This window comes from Lineus longissimus, chromosome 8 (assembly GCF_910592395.1).
Source record: "Lineus longissimus chromosome 8, tnLinLong1.2, whole genome shotgun sequence".
NCBI lineage: Eukaryota > Metazoa > Nemertea > Pilidiophora > Heteronemertea > Lineidae > Lineus > Lineus longissimus.
The window spans coordinates 2,820,566-2,841,692 of NC_088315.1; the positions used below are offsets into that span (position 1 = coordinate 2,820,566).

A 21,127-nucleotide genomic window follows, 5' to 3' on the forward strand; every position below is an offset into this window, starting at 1 on the left:
TAACAACTTCGCTAACACTACTCAGCTAATACATGTTTGTTCCTTTCTTGTAAAATCACTGAGAAGAAACGTGGACTTAATTAATCTCAGATCGATCTCGTGCTTTGAGCAACGTCGCATCCTGCATTGTGGGATTGCATTTGCCTTGAGTAAAGGCGTTAGTTTGTGTGAGGCTCACATTTCCCTGGAAATTAAATGAGGAGGAGTGTATAGGGTTACAGTGTCTTAAGTCGTGGTTAGTTAGTCCAACATTGTGGGTTGTCTCTGACAGGTACTGTTTTTTATGAGATTACTCTTTGCCTCAAAGAGTTTGTATACATACATTGTAAGTGTGCTTCAGACATGGTCCACTGAAACCCAGGCACAAGCAACACTAATTTGGAGTGAAACGATACAATGCTGACAGCAATCTTATCGGCTGTCACGCTAATACCAAGCATGATTAATTTGCATGGGAAATGATCAGCTATTGTGACAGTAATGGGATATGGGAGAGTATGACAGGATAAGAGAGCTAGACTGTACCAATTCTGGTAATGGTAGATGTGAACAATATAGATTTGTGTCAAAACCACTGGGTTTACCTGACATAACACCCGGCTTTCATTGATTGCATAGAACATAGCACATACCACATTCCCGGATTATAACACCTGAAGACTATTATAAAACACAGCCTGTTCTGATTACCTAATCCTCAAAACCTGACTACCTTCGAAAGAACATTCCAAAGCTTCTGAACAATGAAGTACAGAATATGACTTCAGAATTCTCCTTTTGAAAAGATCCTTTCAAATTCAGATAGGGAAACCATGTCAGTTACTCTCTTTCTGAAGATCATGTCTTCCACCCACCTGTTCCTAAGATGGCAGCAGTTTCAATTCAACTTGATCGAAACTCCAAGTGCATCTTAACACTTAATCCTACACAGAATTAACAACAATTCTGTCTGAAATTGACTTGATTCCACCAGAAAATCACGTCACATCATGCAGCAAACTGAATCAGTTTCAAGCCCTGATGGGCACGTTTGGAGGTGCATCTACACAAACAAACCTACACAGAAATAACCACAATTGGGAATAAGATCAACTCGAATCGTCCACAAATGCATCTCCGCACTAAGTCTACACAGAATCAACACATTTTCGCGACTGACATTCGACTTCTAATTAGCCACCCTTGAAATTCACGGCACGTTGTGTAGGAATCACAGGTGATCTTACTACGCAGTGTCTTTACACTGTCTGTTCGTCCTTGAGAATATGGCACACGGCATGGTAGCGTAAACATTAATGTCCTCCGGTTCGCTAATCTGGAATCTTGTTATAGCAGGGACTTCCGGCATTTTCCTGGGAGATGGTAGAAATTAAATCAGGAAGGGACAGTCGTACAATGGGTGGGGGAAGTCAAAAGCGCTTAAGTTTTCCTTAATTGCTGAATATGGGATCTGAGTCAAAGCTGGGGCCTCAGCGGTTACAGCGATCTTAATACAACTTCCAACTCTGACAGTTGGAGGGGGAAGGGAAACTACTAGCGACTGACAGCCCACATTGGGTATCGCCATGCAGAGAGAGAAGCGGAAAGCGTTTGCGAAGTATTCTTGTTACAAACAAAACCTATCACTATACCAATTGGCCATCGGAGAGGTACAGATGGAAAGACCTGCCACCCTAATTGATTGATCAGTGACCTTGGGGCTGATCTCGCCTTTACAGAATTGGTTCATGGGGAACTGTTCAACCGTGATGATACCTTGGAGGATGGTTAGGGAGCCTCACAGTCACGTAGACCAACTGTTAATATCTTTCTTTCACATGTGGACTTAGTGTGACACTAGAGTGGTTCAGAATACAAATTTCAAAACTGACATAAGGAACAAGAGAGGCAATACAATCATAAAGACCAACTGGAAATTGTCACTTGCGCCTGTCTTCGATGTCAGTAGCTCGAGCACTCAGCTTAAGGAAGAGGAATTTCAAAATCAACCTGTAGGGAATTGAGCAGCGCATTCTCAGTTGGGAAATCACTTCCTCACAAATGTCGTACAAAACAGTCACAAAACGGAGCTTTTTGCTTCGAGTCAGTTTCTATTCTAGACCTGGCGATTTCTTTTGGTTCTGAAATGTGTCCCAGACAAAAAAATCACTAAAACGCAAGGTTATCGAGTTTATTCGACAAGCATGAGACAACCATAGGCAACGTCTTACAAATGTAAAAAGACTCTTGCTTCCACCGAACAAATTGCCGTCAGCAGCAAATCCCTGGATCAAACTTCTGCACAAAAGACTTAATGGACTTTGTTGTTTTTTTGTCAGCAAACCTCTCTATTTTAAAACACAGAGTACCTTTGGTGCTTCCAGGCTTGGATTTCAGTGTCTGTTCAAGGTATCCAAATACTGTTACAATCATCTTTGAATACAATGCCAGCAATGTTGTTCGAAAATGAATCCACCCTAAGGAACAAAGTGACTCGACAATAGGGCCTACATCTCAACCAAGACTTTGTCACCAACTACATGTAGAATGAAAATGACCTTATCAGCCAACTCCAATGGAAATGGTAGGGTCTGCCTCAATGATGAACACGTTCCATGTAATGCCATTATAAGGATGAAAAAAGCTGTAATCCTTTTAATGGTTATTAACAGTTTGAGGGGAAGGAGTTAGGCTCCAGAAAACTTTAACCCTCACGATATTGAACATGACAATATTGACAACATGAATGAAAGGGGTTCGTGAATGACAACATAGCCCAAGAATACTCCTATAGCGGTTGAACAGATTTTAGCAGTACCGTACTCCAATAATTCCCAAATCGAAAAGCACTGTTCCATATTTGAAAACGTGAATTGAGATGATATCAAATGAATTACATCAACCACAAAATCCAGCTTCACTAGACATCATAACACATCTGTAGCAACTCCTTACTAGCCAACTACATACTTCATCCATGAGGGTACCACCTATCAAAATCATGAATGCTGCTATGTTCCCCCTGGTCAACGAATCTGACTTCACAAAGAACAATAGGCACAACTGCAGTACTACCAAGACAGATGACTCATCAAAGCATAACTCCTTATAAACTGACTTTACTCCCGAACAGCCCCAGAGGGTACCATTTTACAATGGCTTCAACTTCACGACAGTTTAAGGTACAACGCGTGTTTCTGCGACAATGTCGCGTCGCTGAGTCACCCTCATCAATATCGTGCACTCATCAATACGGCTAGCGACCACGCGTCCCTTTGAGATATGATCCTGTGTCCACATGCATGCATTCTGTTAATTGAAAGTAAGCTCACCATGGTATTGTCTCGTTCATATCAAAATGGGCACAATATTTGAGATATAATCCTGTGTCCACATTCATACATTCTGTTATTTGAAAGTTAGCTCACCATAGTACCATCTTCGTCAAATCAAAATGGATACAATATTTGAGATGATCTTGTATCAATATGTCAAAAGGAAATTGACACCAAGTGAATGATATGAAGACAAAAATGGCTTGCTGACATATGTCATGCTTGGTGTCAACAGGCCCTGGGACACTAGCACACTCAGCGATCTCCCATTCCAGCAATCCATGGCCCAACTTGCAGCAATCGACCGAAATCTCTTCTTCTTAGCATTCGACGATAGCATCTGATTCTTACACATGTAGGACCGTGATTGTCATCAAATGCTCCTCCCATTCCCACATGTTTCTTTTTGACATCTTGACATCTTGATCCACCAGCTTGTTTGTCTTCAGCTTGGAGCCTTTGAGGATGTGGCATAACTGTTCTTCATGTCATAATGGGTACAAGCTTTGAGGAGCTTGCTACCTCGAATTCAGCACCGAGACAGCATACTGAAGTTGTCATATATGAGTATGTGTTGGATGATTTGATGATTAGACAGCCATATCAATAGAACAAAGTGATATCCATTCACTTTAGATTCAGACAGTAGGTGTAAAACCAGAACAAACCAAGGAATCAATACGACGAGACAGGTTTTATCGCTTTAGATGCGACGGGGAGGCTGGGGGATAAAAGAGACGCTGACTCATGGACCCTTCTTGTGGTCCCTTAATGAAGCCCTGCCCCTAATGGATCGCATACTAGGTTTGTCCCTTATTAAGTTAACTCTATCCGCTGTTCATCCATTTATGCATCCTAGATTTAACGCAAATGAGGAGTGGAGTCAAGAGGCATGGTAAAACAGCTGATCACTTGATACCCAGATCGATCAGTTACAGCAAATGCTCATATATTTCATATCACTGTAGGTCCTATGGCTTGATTTGTGAAGGAATATTTTACAAATCAGGACATTCAACCTTCTACTTCAACCACGCTATTGTGAAGGGCAATAACATCTTCTTGACATAGTAGATTCAGATTGCACTTATAACCCCAGAAGGGTGTTATTAAGTTGTCATATCGAGGATTTGATAGCAATTCATCTGATGTTGAATGAATAAGAGACCAACAGCAAGGCAATCAGAGATCATGATTAATTCATTGGGGGACGAGGGCCCTTAAAGTGTCATTATTTGGTTGGAAAGGGAATAAAAATGACTTTACACGGTGTTTTGGACAAAAAAATGTCTGTCTCAAAGCACATATGAACAACAAGACAGTTTTTGTCGCATGTGATACAAATCAGACATCGATGCTGGCCACTCCAAGCTAGCTAAGTTTTCATGTACACAGATTGATAACCTGCATGGTATTATATCAACATTTTGCCACAGGATCAAACTCACTGCTACATGTATGAAGTATAATCTGTACAGTGATCTGACCCATGAAATTGATGACACCGGTTTCCAATTTACTATCACATTATTGATAATATGATCAGGACCAAATCGAATCTGCTTGACCCGTAATTGCATCAAGATGATTCATGAATGAATGACGGCATCTGATTCCTTCAACCGTTGCCGGTCATGGCACCTTGAGGAATCAAGGGTTAACATTTGTTACAGGACAGACTTGAGCATTTTCAAGAAACGTAGTGCCGCAGGAAACAGACAGTCGAGCATGGAGCAGAGAACTCATCTGAAATCTCTATGACTTCTTAACTTTTGACTTCCTAATCTCAACACCAAATCTTACTCACGCAAGAGGCGTTTTTCAAAATCTTCCCAGTTTGTGATTGAAGAACGTGAGTTAAGCTCTGCAGCCATAGAATTGACAGTCAATGCTGGAGATGATTTATGGCGAAATAATTCATGGTCCGCATCACTCCAGAGTCATTTAAGCTACGGATTTGTCATCTTGGGTCGGGTTGTGAACGCAGCAGTGAACTCAAACCTTGTGCAAATGGATGGATGGGGGAGGGGTGTTTGTGTTATGTTCGTGACATGGTAGTGAGAACTGTCGTCATCTCTGTTGTCTACCATAGTAAATATTTCAAGTTGAAAGCTATGCGTCAAAATGTCAAAATGAATCACTTATCCAAGAGCCGGATCCAATGAAAAGGGACGTAAACTGTCTCCCACACTTCCAAAACAATCTTCTGCATGTTTTTTCTTTCACCACACAATCAAACTCTCACAGTCACTCCAACAGACATTAGCCTTCGCCAAGGAAGCAACCAAACAACGTAGTCGATACCAAATGCCTCAGAATGGCATGTTAGGCCACTTAGCATCCCAATGAAACGGCACTTGGCCACTAGTTCCAATAATAAACCTGATATTTATCGGAAAAGTAACGATACTCAAGAAGAACAAACCGATAAAGGAGACAGTAGGGGATTTTACAGATTTTATTTTCAAAGAAGATACCAGCAGATTTTAAATCCCGGTACTTTCTTCAATTTAAATTTGATAGTGTACAAAGCACGAATGAAAAGGAGAGGCATTCAAAAACCCAAAAGGCATACTTTTTTTTTGGGGTGACAGTTTGAAACTTAAAACTGGCTCAAAGTAGTGGCCTCCTCCTTCATAGTTTATCAAATCTTGCTTTATGGGGATAAAATATAGTAAAATACTGTCAAACTCATCAACCGCCCATTTCTTTGATTTTCTCTTCTATTCAACCAATGAGCCTCTTCTCTTTGATAAGAGACCCCCATGGGGACCCCATTCCAGTAATGAACTCCGCAGCCCCGAACGGAGATCCGAACGGAGATCGATAACCCAAGATCTGACAACAACAACCCAATCAATCGCCATGACTCAAAAATTGCGCTGCTTTATAGAGTCAGTACAGTCTGGATAAAAAATAAACGACTGCCAGTTTTCCTCGCAGGCATTGGTGTATTTCAGACTCTACAAGTGGACTGCTGAGGACTGAAATGCCTGGAATTGCCAAATAAGAATATAACATTTAGGGAATTGTAGACCAGGTAACCCGAGCAATCATTTTATTACTGCGACTTTGTAGGCAACCCAGAACTATTCAATGAAATACACGCAACTGTTGCATTCATTAGATTCTCACAGTATATGTTTAAAAACTGTGTTCTTTTATCTATGAATCAGACAGTACCAATGTTTTTTTCCGAGCAGGAGATTTATTCTCGAAAGTCACTGATATCGAACCCAAAGGGAATTTAAGACAACCCATTAAGATTCTTAGAAAATGAAATGTTTCATGGTTTTATCTTGAAGGGTTTACTTTTATAAGCAGTCCATTTGTCATAAAGACCCAGGGGAGGAGGTGTAGAAAGGTGTACCAGTGAGTGCAGACTGGCCAGAGGGGTGAGAGATTGAATATTCCTATTAGGGACTTTCACTAGTGTGTAGACTTAGTCTGGTTACTCTAAGCTTATTTGAACCCAGTAAAGCCAGCTCTGTTAACGATACTTGGCTCCATCCCCTCCCCATTTTCATGAAATCCCCGAGACACGATACAAGCCCCAAAGGCTGACAATGCCATTGTCGATGACCCACTATATCATACTTCTGCCAATATCTCAATGGCTATATAAACAAGTCTTTAATCAATGGAGCAGTGAGAGTGGAACTGGAGCCAGAACAAAGACCACCTGACGGTAATCAGCATTATTGATGACCCCGAGTTTACTTGAAATAAGATTTGGGTTGTTCCAACAATAACCTGTGCTGCCCTCTGTCCATCTTTGTTGCAACTACACGTCCCATCGCAGACAAATAAATCAATTTTCACAACAGGATTCTGTGAAGAAGACAGAAATACATTAAGATTCCACCTGCCGCTGAATTTGTCGCATGTTTGTTTTTCAGGGGAAACATATTCATGACATCTGCCATTGGAACATGTTTTTAACACAAAAGTAATGATGAAACTTTCATCTCGGAGTGATCCATTCAATTCAGACCGTGACAGATATGTGATGGAAAGAGTTTTAAAGATAGTAGCATCAGCAAATGAATGATAACATTGACTTAAAACAAAGCCCCCCCCCCCAAAAAAAAAACAGTGCAGCAACTTGCGACAAAAGTCTCTCCTTTATGAGGGCCATCACAAGCAACTGCAACAAGAATCAGACTCGACATCTTCCAAGAGAATATCACCATAGCAACATTAAAACAAATGACCTTCATAAGGTGCCACTGAACCTATAGTTCCTCCTCTCCTTGGCACCTTCGATTCACCAAGGGAATGATAAGGCAATCATATATTTTTCATCAAATTATCCCAATTTTCCTGGAAACCGTCTAGAGACACTGTTGAGAATTGGACTAAATGAACACCGTGCCTCGCTGTGCAATGGAGACCCACTGCTGTTTTGAATGTTTAGAGACTTCGGAAAGCAGTATTTAGAACGTCGCTTTCCAAGGCCTCATCGTTCTCCCTCTCATAACATTTCCTCCAATGTTAAGAGGGAATAAGAGGGGGGGATACGGGTTCGCATTGACTGCTGCATGATTAGAAGTGCCTGCCTCGCTAATCAGGTGAGTACGGTGAAGCTGTTCCCAACGTACAAGAATTCAATCAGAATGCTTCACCTCATATTCGGTTACATTCAATAAATCTGAAATCACACCGAGGTATATCGCCCTCCGTAATTCAAGCCACGTCTGCGTCACCACGTTCTCATCCACTTACATCCTGGCATCGCTGGAAGGCCGATCAAGCCAAATGTCAGGGATTGATGACTCCGTGATGAATAGTCAACAGGTTGGAGGCTGACATGTGATGCAGCCTCAAGGGGGTGCAGTTCAGATCATGTAGGGAGTTTGGACGACTATCTCTTTACAGGTTGAAGGGGATGCCGAGCAGTTCATCTCTTGAGTCTGAACTACAAACTCTTCAGAGCAGACAGTGTCATCTAGTACTTGCACTTGTCTGAACACAACACCGTTTGATTGCCAGACTGAAGCAACTATAGGTTTGCTTTCACCTTGCACCTATCCCACTACAAATTTAGATTGTGGACGTCACACTTAAGTTCAGTGTCGGAGTCTTGATTTATACGATAAAGGGTGCTGGATCATTTTGTTTGAGGATATCAATATCATCTCATTCCTGTTGCTTTTATCAGAAACTTGTTTGTCTCTTGGCTGGTTGATTGAAATCAAACAAGCTGTATCCCCCCCCCCCCTCCTTTATCAGTGACTTACTACCCCAGAGTGCCTCTGCCGAGACTACCGAATCTCCTGGCCACCTTCAGCAAAACATTATGGAAAGATGACTCAAAATATTGGCGACAATAACATGAACTCACAAAGCCAATATTCAAAGCAGGTACCTATTTGCATAAACTGTCAATCTAAAAGCCAATCTATGTTCATATTTTACAGAAAAACCTGACTCGGTTCCTTGCCGAGGTGATATTGGCTCGAAATGTCATTTGTTTTGATCACGTTTATGACGGATACGAGTTCCAAGGTTATAGGGTACAGACTGTCTCGAAATCTGTGGCTCAGACATGGTTACTTTCAAGTATCATTTCCTCACATGATGCACATACTTTGAGGGCTGAAGTAGAAGGCCTGGACAGATCCTTGTACCCTCTGACATTTACAGACTTTTTGATTGATCCATGTCCTTGCTAATCTGAATATCTTAGACTTCTCTCGAACAACTTTCTAGCCAATGGAGTTCGAGACCTTGATATAATCTTAAGCTCTCGGCAAATGAGAAAATGTTCACCAATATAATATGACTTAGGGGATGCACAACAACATCCACTTATCAATGTTTTCCTTTGCCTTGTGTCACTTACTTTTATGGCCGCAGCCAATCAAATTCCATCACACACTAGAAAAATACACAATAACACTTCAGTCACATCGTATAATTCATCACTACAAAAACACCAAACTTATTAGCAAGGCAGACTAAATAAAAGCTGCACGCTTTAAGTAAAATGATCGTCAACGTTGCCAATTTTGCCGACAGCAATACAACAGCTCAGCTAGCTTCACCGAAAAAACCTGTCGTCATGGTTAAAAAGCTAATTAATCTAGAGTCTGACATCGGAAAATTAATGTCAAGCGCTGCACTGACAGGGGATGAAGGAGCATGTTCAATTGATATACAAGTACGAAATGTACTTGGAGCCAAGTCGATTTTCTCCCAGGATTTCGCTTAGTTTATTGATAGGATTGCACTCGCTACTTGGCCAGGTTTTTCTCGCCGGAATTCAAGAGAAATTACATGACAGCTCTCTCAGACACTGCATGTTCTCCATCCGTGAAATTCCGCGTCGTTTTTTTGCGATTGACTTTCTGCCATGTTAAGCACGACTTCGGACTAGCAGTGCTTGCTCATTGATCGACTGGGAGAGCGAAGACGAGAGTCCAGAAGGTACATCCATGCTGTCCTCAAAATTCTATTTGGAAGTAATAATACACACTGTAATATGCATGACTCTTGCTTATATGCTACTAAAATGACATGCTGCTCTCTTGCCTATAAACTCCAGTTTCTCAAGAGAGTTTATTTTCAGAATGATACAAATGCCCTTTGTGGAGGGCAAATGTTGACTATTGCCATGACTGCCAATCCAACAACACACATCACTGAACTGATAACAAGACCTCCGCTTCAAAACGGGCTATATGTTAAAAGGCCATTTATCATGTGTGAAAGGTTTCATCAAGCTTTTCATGCCAAATCAAATTAACTTGCATGTATTTCTCTTTAATAGATGCCATTACGTTGATCCCGGGAGCCAGAATGGCCTTTAAATCATCCTGATTGAAGTTACCTCGAATCAAGAAATCAACATGGAGGTAGAAGCAGACCAAGATTGGTATAGCGACGGAAGCATAAACCCTTCGAACCCGGGAAGCGTTGGATCATTCTGGCGTGGCCTTCCAGCCATATCTAATCAACTTTAATTCCAACAATGATGCCGTTAACGTGTTTTGTAATTGGAGAAGTCAGTGCTGCCACCTGTCTCCAAATAAAGGAACAAATCAGGCTAAAAGATGAATACCAATTGTATTCTAAAGCATATCATGACTTTATTGAATATATATTCGTTGCCATTGATGGGGTTAATTTCGCCCAACATAAGATAGAAAGCAGCTGAAATCTAACGGGAACGAGATCATCAACAAGCCAGGAAACTACGACTAAACAACGCCAACGAGAAAATGATCAAAAGAAGAGAGTGGTCTGAGTCGTGCTCGGAAACCTCCGGGGTTTCATTAGCGACGTAGGAATAAGATGGATAGGGTAGCAACAGTGCCTGGTTGTGGTCTTGAATGGCAAGGATTGGCGTCGAGAAAGAATGAGTGAAAGCCAACAATTGGACCTCCCGATTTTATCAATGCATTTCCCCTAAGCGAAACGTAGTATGTGCAAAGGAGCGCAAATTTGAAGGAAACATAGATTGTTCTTGGAGCATATGTGCAACCTACACGCCTACATTCACATAAAACATGCTAGTCTATGGATGACAATTGTAATTGGGATTGTAAAAGCCTGAAAAAGAATCATGGCAGATAAAGAGGGAATAGTTCCATTCCTAAATGCGATATGGGCTACATCTGAAATTGAGTTGATGTGTACATGTACTGCACAACAAGGAATAAACAAAAAACAGAAAAAAGGAGAAAAGAAGTAAAATACCACACTATAGTTTGTATGAAAGAGATAGTAAAACATGCCGCCAAAACATAGCTGTTCTTTATTCTAAAGAATTGAAAAATTACTAACACATAAATTGCAAAATTTGGAAAACGGTGAGAGATGCATAGTAAAATTTACTTCTGAAGGATTCAGAGGAAGGAGTAAAATTGTGTTCGATAAATTGGCTAATTCGTCTGTCAGGATCTATGATTGTTAAGACAGACGTCATGCACAAGGACCGTTATGGGGAAGGATTCTTCTAACATATGGGCTAATCTAGCTTAAAGTGCCTTTGCAAGCTCTATCTAGCTTGACTCTGGTGCACTCTACGTGTTCTACAGTGACACCAAGAGAATATTTTTACTATCATTCTTGGCCCTTTTAAAAAGTGTCGGTGGTGAATTTCACATCCTGACTGAACTTTCGTGCAGACTTGCTTCTGAAATGCAACGCCACCCGAACTGCAGAAGATCTGAAACATGCTTCAGACATGAATCTAGAATCATGTAATGCGAAAATGTTAATGTTTCTTTTGACAACCTCTGTAAACATGATTTTTAAGGGCGTTTACTCCCATAGTTGTACCAGCAGAATAGTCTTGCTCAGGTGTGACCAAGAAAATAGAGTCGCCCCCAGGGTATCAGGTAATTGGTCGTTAAGATCTAATTATCGGGCCCAGTAAACAATCTAGCTTTGACACACCAGAACAGCCCCAATCAACTCAGGTTAATACTTTTCTCCCAAATCCCCTTACCAGTGATGAGTCCAAGGGTTAGCTTAAGGAAGCTTTACACACTTTACAGTCAATGCACCAGAGTTCACTTGCAGACAGTTAAAGCAGATTGAAATGTCCATGCCCAAACCAAAGCGTGCACATCCAAGACGGGAGTACTAGGCTTACCTCGCTTAGCCAGTCGGAGAGAGTGTACAATCCAGCTAGAAACTAAGAGATAAATGGACGGTTAATGCCATGCTCAGACTGAAGGCTGAAATAAGCTGGAAAAGTCGTCTTTTGCAGAAATGTGATATAAATGACAAATTTAACACTTTGAGTTTGAGATTCCTCCTGTGAATACCAATACAACAACAGACAGCAGATATTTTGATTTTTTTAATCTTAAAGGGTTAAGGTTTACTATAATCGGACATCAACAAAACAAATTTGACCAACGTGTACAAACAGGGCCTAGAAGTCGATCGGCCTAAACAACGCAAGACACTAATCAGCTTGGTCAAACAGTCAAGACGCTTAGCCTGAACTTTGCCCACATATTTAAGTTCAAACTGCTAAGCAGGAACATGACATAGTTGATTTAGAGTATAGTGTCCTGTAATGGCCCTTTTATAGCATGGCAGCTAGCCAAAACAGTCACCTTTAGATAAAGGGGCCTATGAATTCAAAATGTTGGTATTGCATCTGAACTCTCATGTGTAGATCTTGACACTTACACAGTGCACAGTGCACTGACACTTGCACAGTGTATCACACACAGAGAACACAAAACCTTTTTCAACCTCTTCCATACAACCGGGAAAAAAACTAGCATTGCCTGCATGAATGTTACTCACATTCTATAGTAATCCATTGAAATGAAATACGAACACCACTTCTTAAGATTTATTCCCTATTTTCATGTTGTGGCATATCCTCCAGTTGCTCTTCACGACGGAGCGTTTAAAAGATTCAAACTAAATGAAACAGAGAAATTACCAAAAATATCAAGGCAGAGGCCAAACCATGCAAAAAGATTGTTTGGTTCAGAAGAAACACAAACGTTTTTGTTGATTTTTTCAATGTTATTTTACTTCACTTGTTGGTGAAATCTAGTCAACCATTATTTTGATGAAAATTTTGACAGCTCATGCTTCCTGCAGGGTTATCTGCGTCATAGCCCCATCAAGTTTGTTGACCTAAAACCTTGAGGCAAACTTTTAAACTGCCATGGCCTCCTCCAGCACACCATTACATAATCGCCACATTCAGGACATAACAAAGTGATTGGACAGTAACGAACAAGAAAATACATCACTTGCGCTAATAAAGGTGGCACCACTGATACAAGACAATAGCCCGGACTCTAAAAACACTTCATCCTTTTTCAAAGCAATTCGCTGCATTTTTTTTCATTTTGTAACAGGTTATTTTTATCGGCTTTGATGAAAGAATGTTTGAGGTATGCAAGAAATGGCGAACTTAATGTTGTCTTCGATCATGACATAAGATAACCTGGTTTTGCACTTTTGAACTTGAGGCATGGGAAGATTTTCATGGATTTCACAGGTCCAAATAGCAAGAAGAGGAATGCCTTCATGGAATGGGTGAAGCAGGAACGTGGAATGATATTGAAGTGCTTCAAGCTCTGTTGGATGGCAAACATTGCCGACTCAATGTGGAGGCATTTGTTTACAAAACCCACCACAGTTATGACAGTTAAACACAATCAATGTTATTGGGGGGTCGTGTCTATATGGCCAGTCTGTATTCTATAATGGATGAACAGATACAAAATACTGTTACAAGTTAAGGTTGGCATGACTGTCTCATTGGTGACTGTAGAAATTCGTTCTTACCCTGATTAAGACAAAGTCAATGTGTTTACATCAGCCCAATACAAGCCACCAAACGGCTCATCAGGCCAGCGCTTAACCCTGTTTTGGTAACTTTAAATGTACTTACAGACAAGAATCGACAAGTTGCGAGCTTTTGTTATGGGTATCCGATTCATCTAGCTGTGGGGGGCGCCACTGAAACGAATCATCCGCTGATCCAGCGCTTGTTAAGCTTGCAGTCTCACTGCCCAGTTTACACTGAAATTGAAGAGAACATAATCCAAATCAAAAATACCTCTTTGTTTTCCTCAATGAAATGTTTATTTTCTTTTATTTTCATTAATTTGGCCAACCCCCTTGCCAAGTTCCCTTAGCGAGACGTTCCCCTATTTCTCACAGGGATGAAGGATTGGTTTTAGCTGTGCTGTGATGGGGATTCAAACCCACAACATCAATATATATCAAGTCCAGATAATCTAAACAGCACCATTGAACCACTTTAGAAAAGGGTACACTCAACTGATACTGATAGCGATATCACAAGAAATGTGTTAGTTCACTCTCCAACTTGAGAGCCATCTTCTTATGTCCTAATTTCGTTTTCATGTGTGAAAGTACATCGAAGTTGATAGTCAGCGGTTTCAGAGGGATTTCGCTTACCTCCAACCACACTAACATTTCGTAAGGCTTTGTGAATTTCGAACTGTCACTTTATAAATACTCACCTTTTCAAGTTGGTTGGCGACAGACTCGCGCTCTGCTTCTATCTCCCGAGAGAGTTGTTCAAATTGGGCTTCCTAAAACGACAAAATATATCAGACATTTATTAATAACTGGATAATGAAATTGTGGAAATGTTGAATGCCATAAGAGCAATGTCAGGAGATATTTAGCAAAGAAGCACATGGATGAGTGGAAAGTGGTCTGGGATTTGGTGGAATAACTCGGGCACTCTTGCCAACATCTTGACACATCTTGGCTCCGAGGTTGTCATACGACATGACTGTCTGTTGTGGGGACTGGACTTATGGGGCAAGATGTCCTGTCAAAGACTTCCTGACTTCCATGATTTTGATCCAACTTTACCTCTGAGTGCCAAAGGTTATGCGATATCAAAGCCGATGTATCAAGATGGCCAAACAGGCAAAGGCAAATGCAGCTTATAGCCAAAAACGTATGACTAAAAATGATCATGTGACAGCATTAGACATTGCATTGATATGCATTCCAGGTGTCACTATCAATCTCGGTTTTATCTATCACAAAGTCGCATCACTAGGGGCTCCTCATGGGCAATAAGGCGATCGGGCTAATGTGACGAATCCTGATTGGCTTTCTAGCCATTGAGGCATACCCATCCCTCGTTTATACTGATGTTCTGACATGCTTCTGTGGTCTAAGATATCAAGACTCCTCACAATACTAGGAATTAGCATGATATCAGTATAGTCAAGGCTTTTTAGAAATCAACAAGCACACACGGCTCAGATGACTTCCCATCAAATTTTTTCACCACTACTGGCACTAGATCTACACCACGTAGCCTAACGACACAATACCAGCTTCAGGACCTTGCTGAATATTACTGTCCCTCACTTCAAAGGTACTGGGGACACACTGGAAATTCTGTAGCACCACCAATACCAGTATTGCGACCTGTTGGCCATGCACAGAACCAAATAACAGAGATGACCAGCAGCAGCAAAAACGGCATTGCTGGCTTCGAATCAATCACCTTACACATAATGCACTTGCCTTTTGATGTAAAACAAGTGTCCCGGCCGCATCTTGGTAATGCGGCTTTGTTTCCCGTGGGTTTTGTAATCCACTCTAAGGTGGAGCGTAATGCAATAAATGCCACTAAGAAACACAATTCATTTATGATTTATTGGATTGTGAACGCGAGACTGTTGTTTCCTCTGGTGAATGTACCCAGAGGGCAGTGCAACGGTGAAATGAGCAGCGAGAAAATGGAATCAAACATGGTTGTTTTTGGGATGTAGCACAAGGTGTATTGTTTGCATCACTGATGCGCTGGTGGAGTCTGCATCGTTCCAGTGTTGCTTTGACTTCTGACGCATCTGAGAGCCTTGACATTGATTACGACGATAACTTGATTATCCGAGACTTTGAAGGGAAAATCATGAAGGAGAAATTGATCGAAGGAAAGTGCAGCACAGAGTCACTGGCGTGAGCTCCATTTACAACATGCATGGGTTTTCGTCAACACTCTTAAGCGCAGCAAGACAAGCAATTTAAGTCAGTACCCGCCACGGAGCCACGGCAACGTGCATGAAAAGTGACTGAAATATCCTATGTAACATTGCCAAGTTCGATCCTTTACAGGTCAGAGGGACTTTAAATCGCTTGTTTAGTGCTGTGTTTATTTTCCTTTAACGGGCAGGTCTAATGAATATTTCAGATAGAATTACTCTCGAACAGTCTTTTATCATCTATCAACGGGAAGAAATAATCTTTTGGGCGAAATTTCCATTGGTTTGACTAGGAATTATGAGAGAAGACCTCATAAAACTATCATACAATGGTTCAAGGATGTTGGCTTGTACTGGCACTAAAGTCCAAACTATCAAATGTTGCAATAGATCAGAACTTTTCTCTTTCAATTTGCATTCAATGCCAAGTGTAATTTTGATATCACTGCTACTACCATAGCAGTAGTCCACATTCTATCTGTTCACACACAATTTCGTATCAGAAATGATAATGGGATATAAGATACATAAATGATACATTGAATTGTTTATCTAATGCCAACCTAGTTGACCCTTCGGCACTATCCAAATAGAAACAATATACACAATGTTCAAAAGCATAATTCACTCCATATCAAATCATTAACTGATAAAATGAAAATATTGCCCTACAATATTTTTGACCCAATTAAATTGTCCTTTAATAGTCGTGTATGTATCTAATCAAAATAGGGTCAACAAGCCCATTGATGTTTCATAAACAATCTAGCACATTCAACTGTTTAAACTTTATTTCAAATTTAACCCTTCCAATTTCTGAGGTGAATGAGTCAGCGCCAAAAAGTATGACAGCTAGCCCGAAAATCTATATCATTGTACACAAAATGTACAGCAGATTAAATCGTACACAGGACTCAAACTCTCAAAGCTTTGGGGGTCAAGATGGGTCAATTGTGGAACTTCAAGTGCATATTTTAAGATCTATTGTCATGACTCAATAAGGTGTGCATCACTGGTCCCACAAGACACACGGACAGAACAAGCGCAGATGTCAATGCTTAAAAACATTTGAGAGGCATGCAAGCATCGATAAATTCCAGCCACTAGGGCATAGATCATAGTAGAGCCATATCGATTTTTATAGATTTGGGAACAGAGATTGAATTTTCAAGCAGTATCAGACTGGGCTAGAAGTGGAAAACATGATATTAATAGGGTCAGTGGGGGAACAAATGCATCTCGACACACAAGTCCCGAGACAACACAAACCCTTGAATGTGCTCTATTACTGCCTGGTTGGAACTATTGGTAAGATGAAGCCTTTTTAAAAGTTTCATTTATATGTTGATAGTCTGATATCAAAGGTGACCTTCTGACTTGACATTTTTACTCCGATCTATCAGTAAATCTAAGATGAGCTTCGAGACTATTTTAAAACTATACATTGTAAGACTCTAAATGCTCCCCATGAGTATCTTCTTGAGGTCTCTGTTTTATTTCATAATGTATTAATTTTATAGTGGGTCTTTGTTTTATAGACTTAAGAGTAGTTTTATTGGCAACCAGCCCCCAGCAGGTTAAAATAATTGTGGTTTACTGAGCATGTTGGTGAGATATGGATGTGAATCATGTAGCAATGATAAATGGGCCATGATGAGATTATACAGGTGAGCTGAGAACAGGTGTATCAGATATTACAATCTGGCGTGGATAAGTGGACTGTGGCTGGTGGTCAGGTATTAAGAAGAATCACTCAGAATAGAAAGCATTTATGCTAGCATCAATGCGTACCTTGTACAACCCCTCCTATAGGGTGAGACAATTACGACAAAACCTCAAAATCATGTAAAGCTATGACATTATCCAATCACAATTGTCAAGAATAGGATTGGCAAGTAATCATCACTATACGTGCATGGACAAGTTTTTTAAAATGTACCATTTCTGTGTGTGATCATCGAAGGCTACTTGAAGCTAAATCATAACTCCTATCACAAATGCTTTGTAGCGCTTTTACAAGATTGTACCAAATCGCTGACAAATTACCCCTATCCTTGACATTTCTGCCGAGTCATTAGTTTAGATTAGGGTGAGTGCAAGGCATGCATTGATACTTGCATAACTATACACTGCCTTCGCCCAAATTTCCTTTCAGCTCGCCGAAGCTTACAAGAAGCAACGATTTTCATTTTGCTGATACAGTGCACAAAAAGACTTGTAGCATATTGGCTTTCCGAGCGGTAATTGCCTCAGAGCTCTCTCGCTGCTTCCGACGGGTGATGCTGAGATGACACTGAGGAGGAGCAAAGACTGTGAAAATGGCTTAATATGATGAAACATATCTTAGTTTCGGCAACTGTGATTTTACAGGTTCTTAGCAAGTAAGTTCATGTTATACATGTTCATTATTTAACCTTTTGGGGTAGGTTCGGGGAGCTAATTTTGGTGTTGCCATGCAATTTAGTATCTTACAAGCAATGAATAATGGCGTGTAGTTTTTTTCAGATATAAAGCCTTCAAAACTGAAATTGGGGTGAAAATTATTGATATTTGAGAAAGGACATGAACATATCAATTTGTCGGCTTTTTATGGGTGGGGTGAAGTTTTTATGAGGGGTCACCTTCAGGGAAAGCTCCAATTGATCCAAAATTGTAAATTGCAGAGCAAGCATCCTTTTCTGGTGAGTCATTTGTATCACCCGAATGATTTTTTTTAATTACAGAACCTATAATTATCTTCAAGACAAAGACCAAAAACATCCCAACATGACAAAGAAAGAGAAGATATGCCACAATACAGAATACATAATAATAGGCTTACCATACAGTAGGCAGAAGCGGCTTTGTCAAAGGCCTGCTCGGAAGTTTCTCCGCACTAATTTGAAAATATGCCCCAGGGTCTGAGCTATGACTGACAATGACAATGTCGTAGGTGTTGCCAGGAAACCAAGTTCGGGTCTTAGCATAATCGATGGCCACAGCATAAGGCCTATTTTGTTAAAAGCATTCAATGTAATAGTTGACAGAGGTATATGAACCATATCACCAACCGATAATCCTAAATAGTCTGAATCCCTCTCTAATTGATGACTGAATCCCTTCATGCATTTCCTATGGAACCAGCTACCTTCAGGCTCATGCTAGTACATAGACATTTCCAAAACACTTTTGACTCATACATCCTTTCCTCCAGGTCACAGAATAGACCTTGCATGTCCTAAACCAGTCCACACCCAAGTCAACAGATTCCAACAATCCAGATAATTAGCGCATAGAAATCTCAGTGCATTTTTTTCCAACCTTCTCAAGTCGCCAACGGAGCAAGTCAATGCCAACAATCCCTGAACCATTAATGGATGAAGTATCAGATTGCAGAAGTTACCCTGTCCAATCAGAGATAACGGGCAACACAAAACTAAAAAAATTCCTCTGCATGGCAAGTAACGTCGTTTCGAGATAGTGACAATAAATACCAAACAAATATGATATCTCCTGTTCAAGAAGCAAAGTATGGCTTTTTCAGTGCACAGCAATATATCTTAGATCTGAGAATGTCGAAAAAACCCACATGCAAGTTTTCCGGTATCATGAACATGCAAGACGCCACAAGGGAACCCACTGCATGTTGAGAACCAAAACAAGCCTTGAACCAAGATGTCGAAAAACTAGAATTGGGAATAAGGAAATCTGGGAAGACGATCGGAGAAGTGGAGAAATAATCATTTTATGGAAGCGAGATATCTTGGAGGATTATTCGCATTCGACATGACACGATTTTGGTTGATGGAAAATGCTACTCAATGACTTTATCGTGTTCTGAATTGATCCTTTGTGGGATGAGTATTTACGTGTAGAGGCATCAAGAACTCGCTTGAGGCGGGCGATTTTTTAGGCTGTGTGGAGGGCGGCACTTTTCCTTTTGAACAGCCACTGTTCATTTATCATATTTATGATTAGTTGAAAAATTGATTATAAAACGACGGAATACACTTTGAGACTAATTTATCTGCTCTTCTGACTTGGTAAACTAGCACAATATGAGCTTGGTGAAACACATTCAGGACTACAGGTGTCAGCTGTTGGCCTATTTTTCCAGGTATTCCTCCAATTGTTAAATAAAATCTGCATGTAATTGACAAACAATAAGATCATAAATTGAAGTTGTTCACGACAATCAGTTTCACTTCTCACCAAGTCAGAATCTGCATGCCAAATACTCACACAGCCAAGGATTCTCAATCGCTGCCAACTAATGAGGTTAATGAGCACTCGTCAATTAATCAGATGTAGAATTATGGCCACTCATCTGGCTCAACATGCCCAAGGGTCATCATAGATACTTCACCATGATTTAATCAAAATCTTGGCTATCACTCAAGGGTATGATATAGAAACTATACTGGTTAAATCCAAGCTCCCAAGTGAACTGTGATATCTGATGCCTTAAAATGGTACCAGTATTGAAAGTATACGAATGGCTTTGGCCAAACCACCCTTTTTAGAAACTGATCCCTTTTCTATGGAACACCCTATCCAATATGTTCCCTCGATATCTCCTAACACGTGAAGAAATCCGGACTTCACAATACCATGTAACCCTTCCTCTGTATGTTATCACCATGGATATAAGCAAAGACCAGGATGAGCTGCGATGGAATGCCGTTGACGAGATATTGGCTGTTGCGTTTTAAGCAGGAAGCAACAAGTAACCACAACAATACATCATCTGGTTTACGCTTTCCAGTACTGTTTTGACGAGAAATCAGCAAACACATAAGCAAGCAACCACCAACAGCCAAATCAAAACCAGCACAAAACGGTTACAGATCGTCCAAAATTGATCAGAAACGTATGGATCGAGGCACCAGAAACATCATTACTGATAATCCTAAAAGCGCGTCTCATCTATCATGGACATATTGAGTAGCTAAATGGAAAGAACATTCAACCTTTATAGGTTCGACTGATGCTCTCCTCAGACAGTCGATTCCATGATTTATTTTAACGCTAGCAGGTTCCTGCTCGGCATTCCAAGTGGCTAATCGGAAACGAGATGGTTGGGGACAAGTCAATGGGCATTGCCGCACATACACAGTAACCTGGACTGATCAGTCAACTTTTAGAAATTAGGGATTTAACTGCTGTTCGCCATTTCCCAGACAGCCAATGCCATGACGATCCTTTTAAAAGGTTTAGAACTGAACCAATCTTTTTTCACTTCAGATCATGACTTAAACTTCCATTTCATTGTAATTTCACTTATTATATGATTTACCAGAGCATTTCTATTCACTAAACAACAACACTAGCAATACTCCTAAACCACAACAAACGCCCATAAATATCACT

At 40.6% G+C, this 21,127-nt stretch overlaps 1 protein-coding gene across 6 annotated transcripts in view; it reads right to left on the bottom strand.

Moving 5' to 3' along the window:
- Positions 1-21,127, bottom strand: part of LOC135493051 (catenin delta-2-like) — a 56,041-nt gene that overhangs the window by 28,326 nt on the left and 6,588 nt on the right. For 4 of the 6 annotated variants that reach the window (XM_064779902.1, XM_064779901.1, XM_064779900.1 and 1 more), the window contains exons 3-4: positions 14,291-14,362; positions 13,693-13,823 (exon numbers count right to left, since the gene is read on the bottom strand). In XM_064779902.1, the coding sequence (XP_064635972.1) occupies positions 13,693-13,823; positions 14,291-14,362 (203 nt within the window). Of the gene's footprint in view, positions 1-11,916; positions 11,959-12,584; positions 12,705-13,692; positions 13,824-14,290; positions 14,363-21,127 lie in introns of those variants that run through there. The other 2 variants (XM_064779905.1, XM_064779904.1) reach the window with 2 other exon arrangements.